The 18,644-nt window shown below is 45.5% G+C and overlaps 1 protein-coding gene across 1 annotated transcript in view; it reads left to right on the plus strand.

Moving 5' to 3' along the window:
* The first annotated feature begins 693 nt into the window (after positions 1–693).
* The window catches only part of EXT1 (exostosin glycosyltransferase 1), a 310,887-nt gene continuing 292,936 nt past the window's right edge, over positions 694–18,644 (plus strand). The window contains exon 1 of the mRNA XM_061123569.1: positions 694–2,315. Within this exon, the coding sequence (XP_060979552.1) occupies positions 1,354–2,315 (962 nt within the window). The 5' untranslated portion in view covers positions 694–1,353. The remainder of the gene's footprint in view (positions 2,316–18,644) is intronic.

Here is an 18,644-nt window from a genome sequence, read left to right on the forward strand (position 1 = left end):
TTTTCTTTTTCCTCCTGCAGCCCAAGGGCTCGCCCCACTGCTCCACTTTTCGAGCATCCTTCTCCTGGAACCCGAACACCCCCCGCCGCCCGTTCGGGGAGGCGTTCCCGGCAGGCAACCGAGGAGTAGGAATTCTCGAGGACGACCGGGGCAGCCGGAGCAGCGGGCCGGGGAAGCGCCCGCCGGTCCCCGGTTCCCCAGCCTCAGCGCGCCCGTAGGCGCCTCTGGGAGGCGCTCGTTTCCCGGCGCGGCGGCTGCAGGTGGTGCGGCCCAGGCAGGGGTCCGGATCCCGGCGCGCCGAAGGGCCGCGGGACTCTCTCGGGGCAGCCCCGCGCTCTGCCAGCGGGGGCCCGGCCGAGGCGCCCCGGGGTCCCCGCGCCACCCGCACCCCCAGCTCCGCGCCGGCGCCTCTGCCGGTGGCCGGGGGTTATGAATGGGCGCAGCGGAAGCACCGCCCCCCCCGGACGTGACGCTTGGCCAATGGCAGCGCGGGCTGCGTGGATGGATGAGGTCAGCGCTGTCGTGTCGGGAATGGAATGTGTAAGTGTAACATTCAGAACCGGGTAACATTCGGCGACCGAACGCGGCGGTCGGCAGCGATCGCGCGGGGGCCTGGGAAGCGCCGCTCGGGGCCGGCACTGCCCGCGGGGAGGACGCGCCGCCGCCGTCACCCAGCGCCGCCGCCGCCGCCTCCAGTCTTCTCCAGCCGGGCCGCCGCGCGTCCCGGGGGCCGGCCCCGCGAGCGCAGGAGTAAACACCGCCGGAGTCTCGGAGCCGCTGCAGAAGGGAATAAAGAGAGATGCAGGGATTTGTGAGGTTACGGCGCCCCAGCTGCAAGATGCACTAGCCGGCTGAACCCGGGGATCGGCTGACTTGTTGGAACCGGAGTGTTCTGCACGGGAGCCTGGATGAGTTGAAGTTGCTTTCCAGGGGCTCGTTTTCCACGCTGCCGAGAGGAATCCGAGAGGCAAGGAAATCACTTCGTCTTGCCATTGATTGGGCATTGGGAGCTTTTTTTTTTTTTTCCCCCTCTCTTTCTTTTCCTCGGTCTTGTTGCATGCAAGAGAATTACAGTCCGCTGCTCGCCCGCCCTGGGTGCGAGATATTCCGCCCCGCTCTCTCCCGTCCATTGTGCAACCCAAAGATGAAAGACCGAAGGGGAGAAAGTTAAAGAAATCGCCCACATGCGCTGGATCAGTCCACGGCTTGGGGAAAGGCATCCAGAGAAGGTGGGAGCGGAGAGTTTGAAGTCTTTACGGGCGGGAAGATGGCGGACTGGAGCTGAAAGTGTTGATTGGGAAACTTGGGTGATTCTTGTGTTTATTTACAATCCTCTTGACCCAGGCAGGACACATGCAGGCCAAAAAACGCTATTTCATCCTGCTCTCAGCTGGCTCTTGTCTCGCCCTTTTGTTTTATTTCGGAGGCTTGCAGTTTAGGGCATCGAGAAGCCACAGCCGGAGAGAAGAGCACAGCGGTCGGAATGGCTTGCACCACCCGAGTCCGGATCATTTCTGGCCCCGCTTCCCGGACGCTCTGCGCCCCTTCGTTCCCTGGGATCAATTGGAAAACGAGGATTCCAGTGTGCACGTTTCGCCCCGGCAGAAGCGAGAGGCCAACTCGAGCATCTATAAAGGCAAGAAGTGCCGCATGGAGTCCTGCTTCGATTTCACCCTTTGCAAGAAAAACGGCTTCAAAGTCTACGTCTACCCACAGCAAAAAGGGGAGAAAATCGCCGAAAGTTACCAAAACATTCTAGCGGCCATCGAGGGCTCCAGGTTCTATACCTCGGACCCCAGCCAGGCGTGCCTCTTTGTCCTGAGTCTGGACACTTTAGACCGAGACCAGTTGTCACCTCAGTATGTGCACAATTTGAGATCCAAAGTGCAGAGTCTCCACTTGTGGAACAACGGTAGGAATCATTTAATTTTTAATTTATATTCCGGCACTTGGCCTGACTACACCGAGGACGTGGGGTTTGACATCGGCCAGGCGATGCTGGCTAAAGCCAGCATCAGTACTGAAAACTTCCGACCCAACTTTGATGTTTCTATTCCCCTCTTTTCTAAGGATCATCCCAGGACAGGAGGGGAGAGGGGGTTTTTGAAGTTTAACACTATCCCTCCTCTCAGGAAGTACATGCTGGTCTTCAAGGGGAAGAGGTACCTGACAGGGATAGGGTCAGACACCAGGAATGCCTTATATCACGTCCATAACGGGGAGGACGTAGTGCTGCTCACCACCTGCAAGCATGGCAAAGACTGGCAAAAGCACAAGGATTCTCGCTGTGACCGGGACAACACCGAGTATGAGAAGTAAGTGGCGGCCTCAGCGGGTTAGCCCCGGGCCCTGCCCGCCTGGGTCCAGGAGTGAGGTTGGGGAATGGTGATGGGACGGGGAGCCCCTCCGGTCCTCTTTTTCTTGCTCCAAGCCTGGGACAGAGCAGCGTGGTTCTCTGGTGTGTGGCTCAGAGCTGAGGACCCAGAGTTGGCGCTCCTCGGGCGAACGGAAAAGCCTGGAGCACTTTCTTGGGCCAAGTACGTGACAGTGTCTCCCTCTTGCTTGGAAAACCTTCAGGGTGATGTGTCTTCTATGAAGGGTGTGGGTTAGATCCAAGTTTGGAACCTGCGCTTCACCGGCGGAGCCAGGAGAGTGTTTGTGAGAGGTTATAGGGACCCCAGAGACTGTGAATCCACCCAGTCTAGGGACCTTCCACCCAAGATTGATGCTTTATTTGCTGTTCTCTCGAGGAGGGAGGGAAAGCTGCTTTCCCTGGAATTCTCCCACCCCCCAATTGTCATCTTTCCGTAAACCTTAAATGTGTGTTAGTAGTGGAAGTGCTCTAATTTTAGCTCCTAAACTTTCTGTGCCTGTCTCTTCCCTACTCCCAGATGGCATTGACTTTTATGAAGGGAGACTAAGCCGGTTAGGGCCTGTGGTCTTGCATGCACGCATACATTCATTCATGTGTGCTTGTTGGTATGTATATATCCTGCCTACCCCCCTGGGAGAAAGCTGTTTGTAAATCTGGGCCTCAGCTCTACTGCTGTAAACTCCAGTTGCTAATTTAGATTTCCTCTTTCCTTTTGTCTTTATCAATTTGCATGTAAATTGGAGACTGTTACTCTTTGAATGGGTGGTAAGATGCCTCCTCACCCTCTGGAGTGAAGCAAGTTTTGTCCAGTTGCTAAGTAACTGAGCTGGAGACTTTGTAGCCTTTCTCACTCTTCCTTTTCCTTCAGGGTGATGGTAACTGACACACTGGACTTGGGGAGGTCAAAACTAGTTTCCACCAATGGACTTTAACCTGAGCTTGGAGGGTCCGTTTCCTGGACGATGGGGTGGGAGCTCCAGTTTCTCCACATGTGTCTGGCTTTGAAAGAGTTAGTGAGCTCCTACGGTGCATTTCCACGTTACGCCAGTTAAAAACCAGAGCAGCCTTGTGCTACCCAAGGAAGCAAGGGGAGCCTCTCCGCTGAGTACAAGAGTAACTGGCAGAGGTTGGCGGATTTTGCAATTGATTCATGAAATGCGGAATAGGGGAAACGCTTCGCAGACCTGATTGGAGCAGGAAGGGGCATGGTGGGGAAAGGGCCCTGAAATGAAAGGTTTGATTGTTGTCTGTGGATTTCCTCAGACACTCAGGCCTCTGTTGGAGGGATTGGAAGGGAAGTTCAAGTCCCCCTGTACTTGATCGTAGACAGTAAAGGAGAAGGGATCAAATACTGGGATTCCCCAACTCCCAGCACCTCTTGCCTTTCAAGCATAAGCAAAGCCCGAGGCTGGAGGGTCAATTATGAATCTAAATTGTACCCTGCTTCAGGGGCAGTTACCTGTGAATGTTGGGTGCAGTTGCCCTGGCTTCAGTTTTTCTCACAAAAGAAACAAACTGTGGTTGGTAATGAATGCTTTGTTTACACGACATTTACATTGACCTATTCCTGTGGGTGCTTGTAAGAAAAAAAAGGCTCATAGCCTTTGAAGAATTTCTTTGTCTGGTTTATGGTGGAGTAACTCGAGATGAAGTCTTAACCTTTCAGTCTAAAGCAGTCTCACTGAATTTCGTAGAAAGATCGTGATGGTCTTCATTCTTCTAAAGGAGCTGGACCAGAGATCTTACCTTAAGAAATTGGAATTGTACATTTATTTGGGAAACACCCTCCATCCAATAAAACAATCACATCTGCTTTACCCTCCTAGGCCTCAAATGAATATTAAATGTCTACATTCTCTGCTGAAGCGTTTTTCTAGAGATTTTGGCAATGAGGGAAGGAGGGGTTCGTTTTCTAGAAACTTTAATTTTTGCTCATTAAATTTCTCGAATTTTTGACCCCTTTGTGATTGTGCCAAGAAATTTGACACCCACGTCCTTGTTTTGGTTTATGTTTAAGGCCACAAGGGGTCAGGCCCTCAAGATTGAGTCTCCTTTGAAAAGTGGCATTTAGTGAGGAAGGCAAGTTGCCTCTTTCTCCTGAGCAGGGATTTCTTTCACAGCCACTTCTGGATTTTCTTCATTCCTCTTTTGCATACTTTCCAGGCTAACTTCCTTTCCTGGGATGGGATGGTGCTGTAGAACGTTTGTATTCATTGGCCTGGTTGACCTGGAGTTTTAACTCATTCCTCTCACTGAGTTATCTGGATGCTTTATCATTGAGAAATGGTGTTTGCAAACATGATTGCCTATTGTGTTGACTTTGGAAGATATGAAGATGAAGAATGAGCTCTGATGTGGTGAGACAGGTGAGCATAACCTGTCTTATGCTCTGAAGTAAGCCCAACTACTGTACTTTGCTATTTATCCTGGTGTTTTCTGGAAGTCAGCCGTGCATGTATCAGACACAGAACTCCTCCAATCAAATGCTAATCTCGTTCCAGCATTCTAGAGGAGGATGTTGCAGTTAGGTCTATAGAAGTCATCTAAGTTCGACTTCTCATACTGCGTTATGGGGTGACTTCTGATTCATCATCTTGAACCTTAGTTTATCCTTTGGTGGAATGGGTTTTAGATGGCTTCAGGGCACTCTGTAAGCGTTCACTTGATAATGGCTTGTGAAAACAGAATCTGTTTTCACCTACTTCTTTTTTTTTTTTTATTAGCAAGTGTCTATGAAAATGCTTCAGTTTAATTTGCTGCCACAAGTAACTACATATAACTTTGCTCTAGTATTAGGGGAATGATAATTAGATTGAAAATTTACAGTCTCATGGCCAAGTTAGGATACCATAGAATATGTACAACTAAAAAAGCTGCTTTTAGTGAAATTTAGCCTTGAGTGACAATAAATATTTAGTTTCTTCACCTCACCGTCACTTTTGTGAAAAGCAGACATTTATTGCTAAAGGTATAGAAGAGCTACGTGGAACAAAGGGAAAGACTTTTCTCTTGTAATAGAGCAATAGTTGTGACCCAGACGTCTAGGATTATATTAGAACATCCATTTTTATGACACTCATAATTAATTTTCATCAGTTACATATATTCGCAGATGTAGATGACGCCAGCTAAAAGAAGTTGATGCGGTGATTACATGATTTGTAATGAGGCTTTAGAGAAATTCTATTTTACATCTTTTGAGCTTCTTATGCATTCTTACAGAATGACCATATTTTTTGCATGAAGTTCGTAGTTCAGATCCCTTCAGAGGGCATTATTGTGAAACTTCAAATTTGGCTTTTCTGAAATAGAAGAAAGAGAAGGAAATGAGAGGTGGCTTCTATCTTTGACCCCTCCGAGGAAAGCGGTGGAGAATATTTTAAGGCGCTCTTCTGGTAATAGGCAGGATTCTGTGCAGGCCTTTTGGACACCTTTTTCCAGTGTTTGTTGAAGCTCACAATCCTGGTATTTTTAAGGGTCCCGAGGTTAAGGGATCATTCAACTTCCAAACATCCTCCTTTTACTGATGTGGAAACTGAGGGATAGACTGATGGATTTGCTTAAGGTCAGAAAACTGGTTCGTGGCAGGGGTAGTCCTAGAAAGTAAATCTTTTTCTCACTTTCTCTCCCTTGACCTACAATAGTCTATCTTTAATTACGGACACAGTTGAAAGGTCTCCAGCCACTGAAAGGTCCTTGCTGATGGTGTTTCTTATAGGATTTCTCTTGGACTCATTTGGGAAGCTGATAAAGACTTTGGACAAGCTTTGTGAGAAAAAAAAAAAAAAAAAGAAAGCACATACATGCATAATTTGTCATCTAGTTTTAGGGGTGATGCATAGCCACGACTAAAGGGCATTGTCAGACTTGAGAACTTTTGCTCTCGGGCTTGCATATTTCTTTTCATTGCCAACTAAGTTGGAGGTCCCTGGAGCTGTTGTGTCTGAGTAGGAGTTGTGGGAACCTTTCAGTTTGGCCTCAAGGAATTAATTCCCTGAATGAGAAGCTGAATTCAGATGCATTTATGGCAAGCACAAAATGTGTACAAGTAAATGATGTGTTTCTTCCCCCTTTTCCCAAACTATGTTCCTAGACACCTGAGCATGTTCGCGATCCAGCAGGGAACCTTGGAGGAATGAAAGGTGGAAATTGTGCTTCTCAGGTTTTAAATGTAGAAGCTCCCTTTCCCCCACAGATGTACAGTAGCACCAACACATTTCTAAAATAAACCACAAAAGCACAGTTTTAAAATAAAGCTAAGGCCAGCCCTAGGCTAATCTTGAAGTTGGCAATTGTGTCTTCTTGAACTGAGGTTCTAAAACTTTCTCTAACACTCCTCCCCGCTCCCCCGCCCACCATTTTCTCAGTTGCTCTGAACTTGCTTTCTGGAGAGAGCCCAAGGACCTCATTTGTGAGGAATCCTGAAGGTTGGGGTTCCGTGTGCTGCTGCTAAGGACATTGCAGATTGATTGAGTCCAGTTCAACAAATGACAGTTGCCAGTAGAATCCTTGACCTAAGCCTGCAGAGAATGGCTTGCTAGGAAGGCCCTGCCCGTGAGAGGCCACTGTTGGTCGGCCCTGTGACTGGGACCTCAGCTTTGGATGGCACAGACTTGGCCAAAACGCGTGTTCCCTTCGTTGGAAGGCCTGTGGATGTGCCTCCCCAGAACCGTGGCAGTGAGACACCTGCTGACCATGACCTTGAGTATGCTAAGGTCACACCAGAGGCTGTGCTTGGTAGGGCCTGGCTCCTCTGCTCACGGGTGTCTCGTCAGGTCGTGTTCCAGGTGTGTGAGCTGAGGCCTGCTCTGGTGAGGTGCATCGCTGTGGGCCACACAGCCTGTGGGTGCCTGGATGGGGGCTCCAGCCCAAGCTGTGTGGCTCCTTTAATTTCTCTGAAGCCTGCTGCTTGCTTGTGACCGTCACTTTCCCGCCTCTTCAGAGGAGCCTCTCTGGCTCGGTGGTCACTGGATGCCCCAGACTCTGGAGTGTGTTTGTGTCTGGATGTGAACACAGGAGTTTGCGTTTCCTTGAGCTCAACAATCATCTGGTTTTCCTTCAAAGCTCTTCTTTTCAGTGACCGAGCTCCTCTAATGCGTAAGGACCTCCTCACAATTGCATGGCATTTGTCCAGTGCCTGATGTTAGGTTGCCTTTATTAGCGCCTTTAAGCCTTTCAACCAGTGTGAAATCTCCATTTTACAGATAGGAGTGCAGGCCTCGAGAAGGTCAAGTAAGGAGCCACAGTTGCATCTGATGAGGACATGGCAGTGTTCGAACCAGGCATTCTGAATGCCGAAGACAGTGCTCTTTCCTCTACAGGATGTTACCACCTTAAAGAACCAAACAGAATGTGCACCTGCTCACAGTTGTGTGCCAGTGAGTTTAATGTCATTCCAGTGTTTGTGCATCATATCTCCCCCCCCAGCCCCCGCTACTGCTTTCCTTTCTATACATGTTTTCCAAGGAAAAATTTGGCTCAGAGATGGGATCAAGATGGCCCCATTTATCAACGTGGTATGCTGCAGTGTCAAAAAGAGTCAGACACAACTTAGCAACTGAACAGCAAAAACATTGAACTCCTTCAGCTCTTCCGTTCAAGGGGTGTTAATAACTTTGTCTATGTAGATTCTGGCTTTCATTCTGTCCTAGAGCTCATCCCAGGAAAATGAGGAAGTGAATTGTATGTGAGCTTTGCCCTCACTGATAGCACCTGGCGGTGTGTGTGTGTGGGGGGGGGTTTGCCCTGTACTGGGTGTCATGAACCCGTGAGATTGTACAGGAGTGATCGTCCGAGGTGTCAGTGAACCTGTGAGATGGTACAGGAGTCATCGTTCGAGGTGTCACTGAACCTGTGAGATGGTACGGGAGTGATCATTGCCCCAGGTAAGAAGGTGTGATCCTGTAGAGATGGGAGACCCCCTGGAAGGTTCCACTTCTGGCAGAACAGGCCAAGTTTCTCGAGTATAGCACCCCACTGCTCCCTACCCTCAGGATCCCTATAGAAAAACAGCAGTTAAAAAGTTATGAAAGTTATGCAGAGCCTGAGACCTGGGTTTGATCCCTGAGTCAGGAAGATCCCCCTGGAGAAGGGAATGGCAACCCACTCCAGTATTTTTGCCTAGAGAATGCCATGGACAGAGGAGCCTGGTGGGCTGTGTAACCCATGGGGCCGCAAAGAGCCAGACACGACTGAGTGACTGCCACAACCACAACCAACACTGCAGAGCTTTTGTGGAAAATTAGGCAAATGCAAAAGATATGAATATGAAAATTAAGTTTCTTCTCTAATCCCCACAATAAGAGCTCACCACTATTATTAAACTTCAGAAGTTGGCCTTTTATAACCAACATGTACACCTCTGTGATTATGTCATTCTGTCTCTGCGTATCCAAGTACCTTGTATAGATATGTTAATTACTGCTTAATTAATAGTAAATAATGAATCTGACACATTTTCTTTAAGTGTCTTGTTTGTGCCAGACACATAAGTGTCGGAGCTTGGGGCATCCAGGAGCGAATACAGCAAACTTCCGGCCAGCCTCGTCTGTGGGTTTTATGAAGTCAGAGTCCGACTTTAAATGTATTTTTACATGTTGCTTTTTTCTTAACATTATCTCAGAGCATTTTCCTCTCCCTTTAAATAGGAAAATCCTATTAAAATATTAAAGTAGGATTTTTAATGGCTGCATAGTTCTTTTTAGTAACTCATGGCTGTATCCTAGTTGATTTCCATTTTCTTAGTTAACAGATTTAACTTGTTTCCCATCTTTTATTATACTTGGGCCTGTGATGAATTTCACTGTACTGAGGATTTGTTTTCTTCTTGACTAAGGTCTCTCTCAGAAAATACAGCACTTCCTTTCTCCCAACCCCCACCCAGGTCCCTTTTGGAGGAATAGCTGTTCTTGAGTTGAGTCTGAGCACCCATTTAGTGAAGTAGCCATCCTGAAATGACTGCTTAGGTAAACATTTGTAGGTGTTAATTGGTCCTGCAGGGGGTCTTTGAAGCTCCCACAGCTCTGCTCCCTTTGAAGTTTTGTTTTTGCTGGAGCCAAGTTGTGTCTGTTACTAAGCAGACTTCTTCCTCCCTGCATTCTGCAATCCTTTCCTGGGATCTCAGAATCTGCGGGCCTAACCTGGGTAGGTGTCATTTTTTTAAGTTAATTGTATCAGTCGCTCAAAGTCCCTCATCTCTTTTCTCTTTGGCTGTTGAGTTTATAGTTCCTTGGAGGTGAATTGAGGCAGGTGGCTTTGCCTGTGGGGTGTCCAGGTCAGATCTGGGATTCTAAGTGCAAATGAGGCACTATTCTAAGTGATTTAAATTCCAAGTCAGAGGGGAATTGGTTAGGGCTCAGGGCTTTCACTGCTGAGGGCCTGGGTTCAGTCCCTGGTCAGGGAGCTAAAATCCCGCAAGCCTCTCTGTGTGGCCAAGAAGAAAAGAAAAACAAAAAACCAAAATAGAAAACAAAGTGAACCACACTCCTTACATCTAGTAAGTTAGGCTCTCTTTGCATCATAATTGCTTTGAGCAGCAGTGAGAATTTTGGAGAACTTTCCTTGTCTTGTGTACCCTCTTGTCTCCTGCAAAGCCCTTGAGAAGAGTGCAGTGACCCCGGACCAGGGAAGTCACTGACCCACACATATTTCTGGATTAACTGATGAACCTCTCAGCCTCAGTTTCCACATCTGTGAGTGGGGATCACAAGCCCTCACCAGGACGTTGAAAGGAGGTAGTGTGGGTGCATGCTTCTGATGCAAAAGCTGGTAAATGCTAATGTGGTCTACAAGGTGGTGGTGTTTATTAAAAACCATCTTCCTGCCATTTTCTAATCAGCCACAGAGGTTTGCTTCGTTTCATAACTTGGCTCTTAACTAAGCCACAGAAATAACTGCTCACCTCTTTCTTGATGTGTAATCCTCAGGAAATTGTGGTAGGTGCTCTGGAAGGCCACCCATTGTTTCTGTGGGCTGTGGAAAGACGTAGATGGGCATTGGAGCTTGCAGGTGGGCTGGGGCAAGGGTGCAAGCAGGCGGAGCAGGCTGTCTCTGGGGCAGTCAGGAACTGCCTTGCCTCCACATCCTCCAAGTTCCCTGGGCAACTGCTCCAAGAATGCAGATGGTCACTTTTGCAGGTGACTTCGGCACCCTGATCGGTTGAGGGTAACTTTTGGAAGGATACCGCATATGAATGGGTTGGTTCCACAGGCCCTTAGGTTGCAAAGAGCAGAGTATCACTCAGGCCACCTTATGTCACAGGATTTATTGTGAAGGGCACACAGAAGCTGGGCTGGAACTGCTCCAGTGAGTTCTCAGGACCCAGCACAACACCTGGACATCTCCATCTGGACCTTCATCTCTGCCCTGGCTGACACCTCTGTCCCTCCGTGTGTCTGCCAACCACGGGCCAGTCTTTCCTGAATTCTCTCATGCAGGCCCTGGATGAAACCAGCCTGATTGGCTGCCCTGGGGATCCTTACTCCTTTGAGGGAGAGACATTCATATTAGGCCATGTCTCTGGGTCTGGCGGCGACCTCATCAGTTAAAACGCTACCCTGTCAGATTGTCATTCTTGATTGAATTGATGGCTATCCTTTTGCAAAGAGCAGCCTAAAGTTGTTTCCTGAAACGGGGGGCTGTGGTTAGGGGAAGCTGGCTGTGGTAAACACTGTTGAAGCCATATCCTGTTGGCACTGACAGATTTGAGCCTGGTTGATGATGATGATAGCATTCTTGAGAGCGTACCGTGTGCTGGGTATTGGGCAGTATCTTCTTGAATCTTTATGTCCACCCAAGCAGGAAGATTTGCATTTGAGATGCAGAACGAAGTTCAGAGAATCTTTATAAGTGACTTGCCTAAGTGCACACAGCAAGGATACCAACCAAGGGCCGTTGGTACGCATTCTGCGCCTGCGTTCTTCACATTGGCATCTATTGCTTCCGCACAGCTGGAGCTGATGTCATAAAGACCACACACAGACGTCAACAATAGCATGATTGATTTATAGAGTATCACTCGTGTTTCTCACCTAGAATTGATTTCATCTTACTGAAGAAGAGACCGTTCTAACCAGCTTGGTGATCTGGTTTCTAAGCTCACAGCAGATTCAAAGCAATCCATTTAAAGAGAGAGCGATTCTTGGGAAGTCAGGTCTGGGAAGAAGGGACAGTTGGCAACCCAAATAGAAGGAAGCAGGCCAGGAAGGGATAACACCCAGAAGAAGTAAAGAAGCTCTGCAATTTTTTAAAAAATTTATTTTTGTGGTAGTGTAGTTATGTTAGTTTCTGCTGTACGGCAAAGTGAACCAGCCATACAGATAAACATTTTCCCTCTTTTTTGGATTTCCTTGTTGTTTACATCACCGCAGGGCCTTGAGTAGAGTTCCCTGTGCTCTATAGTAGGTTCTCATTAGTCATTAATTTTATCCATGGTATCAGTGCTAGTCTCCCAATTCATCCCACTGTCCCTTTTCCCTCTTGGTATCCGTGCATATGTTTGTCTCTACATCTGTGTCTCTATTTTTGCTTTGCACATAAGTTCATCTGTATTGTTCGTCTAGATTCCACATATAAGTGATGTTATACGGTATTGGTTTTTCTTTCTTACTCACTCTATGACAGTCTCTAGGTCCATCCACATCTCTGCAAATTGCACAATTTCATTCCTTTTTATGGCTGAGTAATATTGTGTTTTATATATGTACCACCTCTTCTTATCCATTCAAGAAGCCCTGCAATTTCAGCTCAGCTGGCCCAGAGCCTGAGCATGTCCTACAGATACTCCAAAAGTGTGCCTGTGAGTCCTGCCACCTAGCACTGTGGCGGTCACACCAACCAGAGCTTCTGTAAATATCGGATAAACTGTGCCATGGTACAGTGCCAACCACAAGCCATCACTTGTGTACATTGGCCTTTGTTTAAGACAGTAGGGGAGCATGTAATGAGTTTTATAACTTTTTTTTTTTAACCACTGTCATGAAAATAAAAATATTTTGGTGGCCCTAAAAAGAAGCTCTCCCATTTGAAAGCTTATCTATTAATACTAAGCTCAGCAAGTTCCCCAAGGGCTCAGGGTACAAGGGGTGTCCTTGGGGTTTGTATCAAAGTTCTGGTATTTGTTGCTAACTCAGATTTCTGGGGTTTTATGATACATATCAGTACGGTAATGAGAAATGTGAAGTTTTCTAGTATTGCTGTGTGGGCCTGTGATGTTGTTCTTGGTTGACTAGTCTTCAAGGGACTTGGGCCCTGGGCTCAGGTAAAGAGCTGCCCCAGGTGTGGAGTGTGGAGGCTAGGAATTAGAGAGGGCACGTGCCCATAAAGGGATGAGGAGCCGCTTGTCTAGAGCTTAGAGACTGCCCTGGATGGTGCGTTGAGGCACATGTCCGGCTTTTTCCCCTTTTCTAGGGGTGTCCAGCATGGGAACTAATGGGTGGAAGTCAGGAATGGATTTCACACACCCTGCATATATGCTGGCATCCTGACAGACTGATGGAAGGCATCCACAGCAGCTCTGATAAACATAGGACCATGCCACCATCGTACTCAGATTTGACTCGGAGGCTTCTCGTGGCTCATCCATACAGTGTGGCGGGGGTGGGGGCTGGGGTTGGTGCAGCTCCACCTGCCTTTCTGTCCTCAGGCTCTTAGTGGAATCTCATTCCTCCTCTTCCTTTCCCCGCATGCCCTCCTCTCTCTTTCTTGGAAAGCTGTCCCCTGCTCCATTCATTTCTTCCAGAGTCACTTCCTTGATGCCCCAGACTTGGTCACAATCCCCTGCTGTGGGCTCTTGGAGAACTGTTCTATCTGGCACGGCTGTGTTTTTTTCCATTTGTTTAACTATCTGTTTTTCTCTCTCCCCAGTAATTGTGTGGGCCCTGAGGGGAGGATTCAGGTTGACTTGTCACTGAACCTACTCAGCTGATACTTACTGAGCACCTACTGTTTTCCAGGCACTGGGGATTCAACAGTGAACCAAACAGACACACATTCCTGCCCCACGATGGTCCCAGTCTAACAATGGGAGACTGATAACCATGTCTATTGTGACCTATGTTAGAATGCTTTAGATCCTGGGAAGAAAACAACCCACGGGAAGGGGTGAAGACATTGGATCTCAAGCTGGGGAGCTTCTGGAAGTGGGGCCCAGGTCCTACTCCTGGCTAATCAGACTCTTTGGAGATGAAGTTCAGGTGTTTAGGAATGCTCACTATGTGACGTGGATGCACAGTGAGAGTGGGAGCGGGGCATTTACAGTAAATGTGGGGCAGGAAGGCCCTGTCGGTAAAGTGATACTGAACTCACTCACTGCTCTATCTTCACAGCCCAGCACTGTGCCTGACCCACCCCCGCTGGGCACTCAGGTTTTGTTGGATAAATGAAAAAGAGAAATTACATTTATTTAAACAAGTTACGTTTATTTGTAAATTTAAAAAATTATTTATTTGGTAAATCACACTTATTCATTTATTTTGCGTGTATTTAATTACATTTCTCTAACATTTATTTATTTGATTACTGTGTTTAATCAAAATGCTGTTAACCATTTATTCAATGTATGGGTCTGCAGTGTCCCTGTCTTTGGTTTACAGCCCAGGAATCCCTGTGTTTTCCCCAAGTGCATCATTTACTGATTCATCCAGTTTCTTTTTTTTTCCAAAGGGGATATTTCTTCCAATAACCTTTTTCTCCCCCTCCACAGTAGTTGCCTTTCTTTCTTTTTCTTTTTGTTCCTGTTCTGTTGAATAAGCTATTGGTTAAACCAAATTAGAATGAACTGACAGGCTTTACTATGTAATGTGAATCTAAAGAATTTATTGCTACAGGAGAAACCATTATGGTGTTTTTGTCATTTAATTTTAACAGTCTGTAGATATTGGGACTTTCTGTCCCCCCTTAATTGCAATTTTTCTCCCAAATGGTACGTTGAATATAACTTTTGGCTTTCATTTCCTGCTCAGGTTACATCCCAACTCTGTTAACTGATATTGAAGCGTTGCCCCAGAGTATATAGTAACACAGTGCTTAATTGAGCTATCAGGCTTCTAATGAATTCATATTGAGATTTATCATTTAATTAAAAAGCAAAGGAGAAAAAAGCAGAGGGAAGGTATTCCATTGTTTCTCCCATTGGCCTCCATTTCCTGCATGTAAAAATCTGCTGACTTGTTTGTGTTAGCTTGTGGAATTGTACGGATATTGCGTAGAAGTATTCAAGGTGTGGAGATCAGAGAGAAGACACTGGATCACACTTACTTGGCTTCTTAGTAGGTCTTAAATAAAGATTCTGGTTTGGTGGCCATCATATGACACTTGATTAAATATGAATTATGTTTTATGTTTTTACAAAGCTTGGGAAGGTCATTTTCCAAAATGATTTCTAGGTATGTATATCTGAAGCAATCTGAAAATCTAATCAGAACGGATCTAATACCGAGATGCTTCAGCTTTACTGAGCAACAGAGAATAAATTTTTCTTGAAGACATCATTTCTTAAATGCCGCACACTCCTTTAAAATTCACACTGCATTAAAAAAACTACCTTTAAGCAACACCTTTTATGATAACTGCATTTTTAAGCATTGCAAGTGTAATCTTGCAAATCTGTAACTGTAGGGTCGTCAGTCTTTTACTGATTCAGAGACTGGAAATGTATAATATGCTCTGTATTTAGATTGTAGAGCTATATTGCATGTTTTTTAAAAAATTGAACAGTATTCTATATGAAGATAAAATTTAAGTACCTAAATGTTTAGTAAAGTTCAGAGAAGGAGTAGTATTTTCCTCCACTTGTTTTAGATTTACCTGCCTCTAAGGAGTGACCCAAATAGGGTAAAAGAGAATGCTGCTGCTGCTGCTAAGTTGTTTCAGTCGTGTCCGACTCTGTGCAACCCCATAGTCGGCAGCCCACCAGGCTCCCCCAATCCCTAGAATTCTCCAGGCAACAACACTGGAGTGGGTTGCCATTTCCTTCTCCAATGCATGAAAGTGAAAAGTGAAAGTGAAGTCACTCAGTCATGTCTGACTCTTAGTGACCCAGTAGACTGCAGCCTACCAGGCTCCTCCATCCATGGTATTTTCCAGGCAAGAGTACTGGAGTGGGGTGCCATTGCCTTCTCTGAAAAGAGAATAACAAAGATGGAATATCAAAATAGACCTTTTTGAAAAATAGAGATATAATTGACATATAACATTGTGTTAGTTTTAGGTGTACATCATAATGATTTTACATATACATATATATGTATTTATCATATATATTGCCAAATGATGATACATATAGATATATTGTAGAATATTATATATATACCTATTGTGCCAGGCTCCTCTGTCCATGGAATTCTCTAGGCAAGAACACTGAAGTGGGTAGCCGTTCCCTTCTTCAGGGGATATTCCCAATGCAAGGATCAAACCTGGATTTCCTGCATTGCAGGCAGATTCTTTACCATCTAAGCTACCAAGGAAATCCACCTATATATTAGCAATATGTATATGTTGTGAAACGGTTACTACAGTAAGTTTAGTGAACATCCATCACCATACATTTTTACAAATTTTTTTTCTTGTGCTGAGAAACTTTAAGACTTACTCTCTTAAGAGCTTTCAAACATACGTTACAGTGTTGTTAACTCTAGACACCATGCTATCCATTATATCCCCAGGACCATTTATCTTAAAGCTGAAAGTTTGTACTTTTTGACCAACTTTTCATTCACAAGTGGTATTCATCTGGTAGTTGTCTTTTTCTGACTTATTTCACCTGCCATAATACCCTCAAGATCTATCTGTGTTGTCGCAAATGGCAAGATCTCCCTCTTCCTTGTAGCTGAATAATATTCCATTGTGTATATGAACCACATTTCCTTGATCTGTCCTTAGGTTGTTTCTTTGTCTTGGCTACTGTAAATGATGCTGTCAGAATAAATCTAAAGTGTCTATAAAAATAAGCTCAGAGATTAAGTGCTCTTAAATTCCAAGTATGAAGTAGATATTCTGGGGGTGTTGGTAGCACTTTGGGCCTCGCTGGGTCCTCAGGTTTCCCTTTACTGGTGTTCTTTTTTTTTTTTTTTTTTTTTTTTACTGGTGTTCTTGCATAGAGTCCTGTGAGTCCATCCCTGATTGGAGCTGTCGGGTCTGTCTGTACACACATCCGCATGTCTTCGCATCTGTCTTTTCATCTGAGCAGAGGAGCCTGGTATTCCATCATGCTATCGTCATGCTATCGTGGTGTCAGTTTTATCTGGAAGGAGGAGAAATAAGATCACTGGCGTGATCTTAAAGATCTGATGTAACTGTTGTATTATACAGATAAGGAAGTAGAGGTCCAGGGAAGTTGGGCAATTTGCCCAAGGTCATGTGGCTGGTTGTGACAGAACAGGGAATGAAGCACCTGCCTCTTGACTTCCAGGAGTGTGACCGTATGGCACGGAGGTCATGCACTTGTGCTCTGGAAACCAGGGGCTTGAATTTGAATGGTAGTCCTGCCACCAGCCATGAAACCCTGGGTGACTTCTTTCCTCCCATTTCTTCACTTATAACATGTGGATGATAATAACTCCTACTTCATAGGGTTGTGACTGTGAGGACTAAGTGAATATTACACATAAGATGCTTAGAACAATGCTTACACAGTAAGCGATCAGTAACCATTGTTACTGTCATTAATCTTCCTGTGCCATTAAATCATGTTTGTCTTGTAGAGCTTCCGATTTACCGCTTGTGTCTATTTATCATCCCTTTCATTTCTTCCATTGGCTCTGTTTATAGCTCAGTCTAACTGTAACCTGCAATGTGATACAGTAGCTTGCTAGTCATATAGAAGTTTTAGGTGGTTTGGCAAGTGCCCAGAATTCCAACCACCTGTTGTAACTGTTGCCAAAATACAATAGATTTTCATTTCCCAGAAGTTGTTTCACCAAGGATGCAGATCATTAATATGACTTAATGTCTTAGACATTTTTTTTTCTTTTACAAATGTACACATCATGCTTCCCACCCATTCTGTGAAGCTGAGCAATGACATGAATCTTCTTGTTCCTGCCTCCTTTTTTTCTTATTTAAACTTTTTACTTCTTATTGGAGTATAGCCAATTAACAGTGTTCTGATAGTTTCTAGTGCACAGCAGAATGATCCAATCATACATATACACGTATCCATTCTCCCCCAACCCCCGCTTCCATCCATTGTTCCTGCTTTTTGAAAAGGCAGTAAAACAGTGGCAGACTTGCCAGTGGCGTCACCTGAAATGACTTTCTGAGCTAAACCTGCTTGAGACAGCGAAGATAATACTCTTTTTTTCTTTTTTCTTCTCTCTCAATTCAAGTAGATGAAGGCGCAGTCCCCTCATGATGGGCTACTTAGCAAATCAGGAAGCAATAACAGTGAATAACTTTCTACTTTCCCAAATTTGCATGATAGTTAACAATTGATGGCTTTTCTTTAGGAAGGCATTATCAGCTGCAGCAGGAACCAGACCTCTGGACCCTTTCTGCGTGCTAAGTTAAAGCAGTGCTGTACCTACCCTTGATGATAAACTTGTAATTGCAGTCAGGGTGAACGTAGGGGAGGAAATTTTAGCCTGTGTTCTGAAGATCTGGGAGGGTTCAGACACATCGTAATTTATATTTTCATTCTTTCTCTTGGGAGACACAGCTGCAGTTATGAACAAACACGTGGTAGGAGCCGTTCTGAAATAACCATTTCTGCCAGCAAATCCAGATGTGATCTGATTCCTACTTTATTCCATACTGAGGCGGGCCTGACTGTGTGATTAAGATGTACCACACGGGCCGCACCTCATCCCTTGGCACTTTATTACTTCTCCCCTCCCCCAAAAGAACAGGATCATATCCTTGTTGTAAATCACAGAATCCTATAGAGTGTTCTTTAACATCAGCTTTTGTAAAAGAAACTCTAGGGACAGTCCATTAAGTGTAAGTGGGACCTTCCGCCATCATCTCCAACACGATAGTGCTTGGCTGCAGAGAATAAGCAGGTGTGTATTTTATTCATAATAGTGACTCTAATCTTGTGTGTGTTTGTATGTGGAGGAAATATTTAGTCATTTTTTTTTCTGGGAATAATATTGGGTCAGTGTTGCATATTGTTTTCTATTCAAGAATCAGGAACTTTTTTTTTTTTTTGTCTCCCTGTCCTTGTCCTATAGTTCGCTCATCTCTTCCCCACAAAATAAAAACTGCTTTTCTTTCTCCCAGTAAGCTGACTTGCAGATTTAGGTAGTAGTTGAGATAAAAGGATCATTTTGTATTT

This window comes from Dama dama, chromosome 21 (assembly GCF_033118175.1).
Source record: "Dama dama isolate Ldn47 chromosome 21, ASM3311817v1, whole genome shotgun sequence".
Classification (NCBI taxonomy): domain Eukaryota; kingdom Metazoa; phylum Chordata; class Mammalia; order Artiodactyla; family Cervidae; genus Dama; species Dama dama.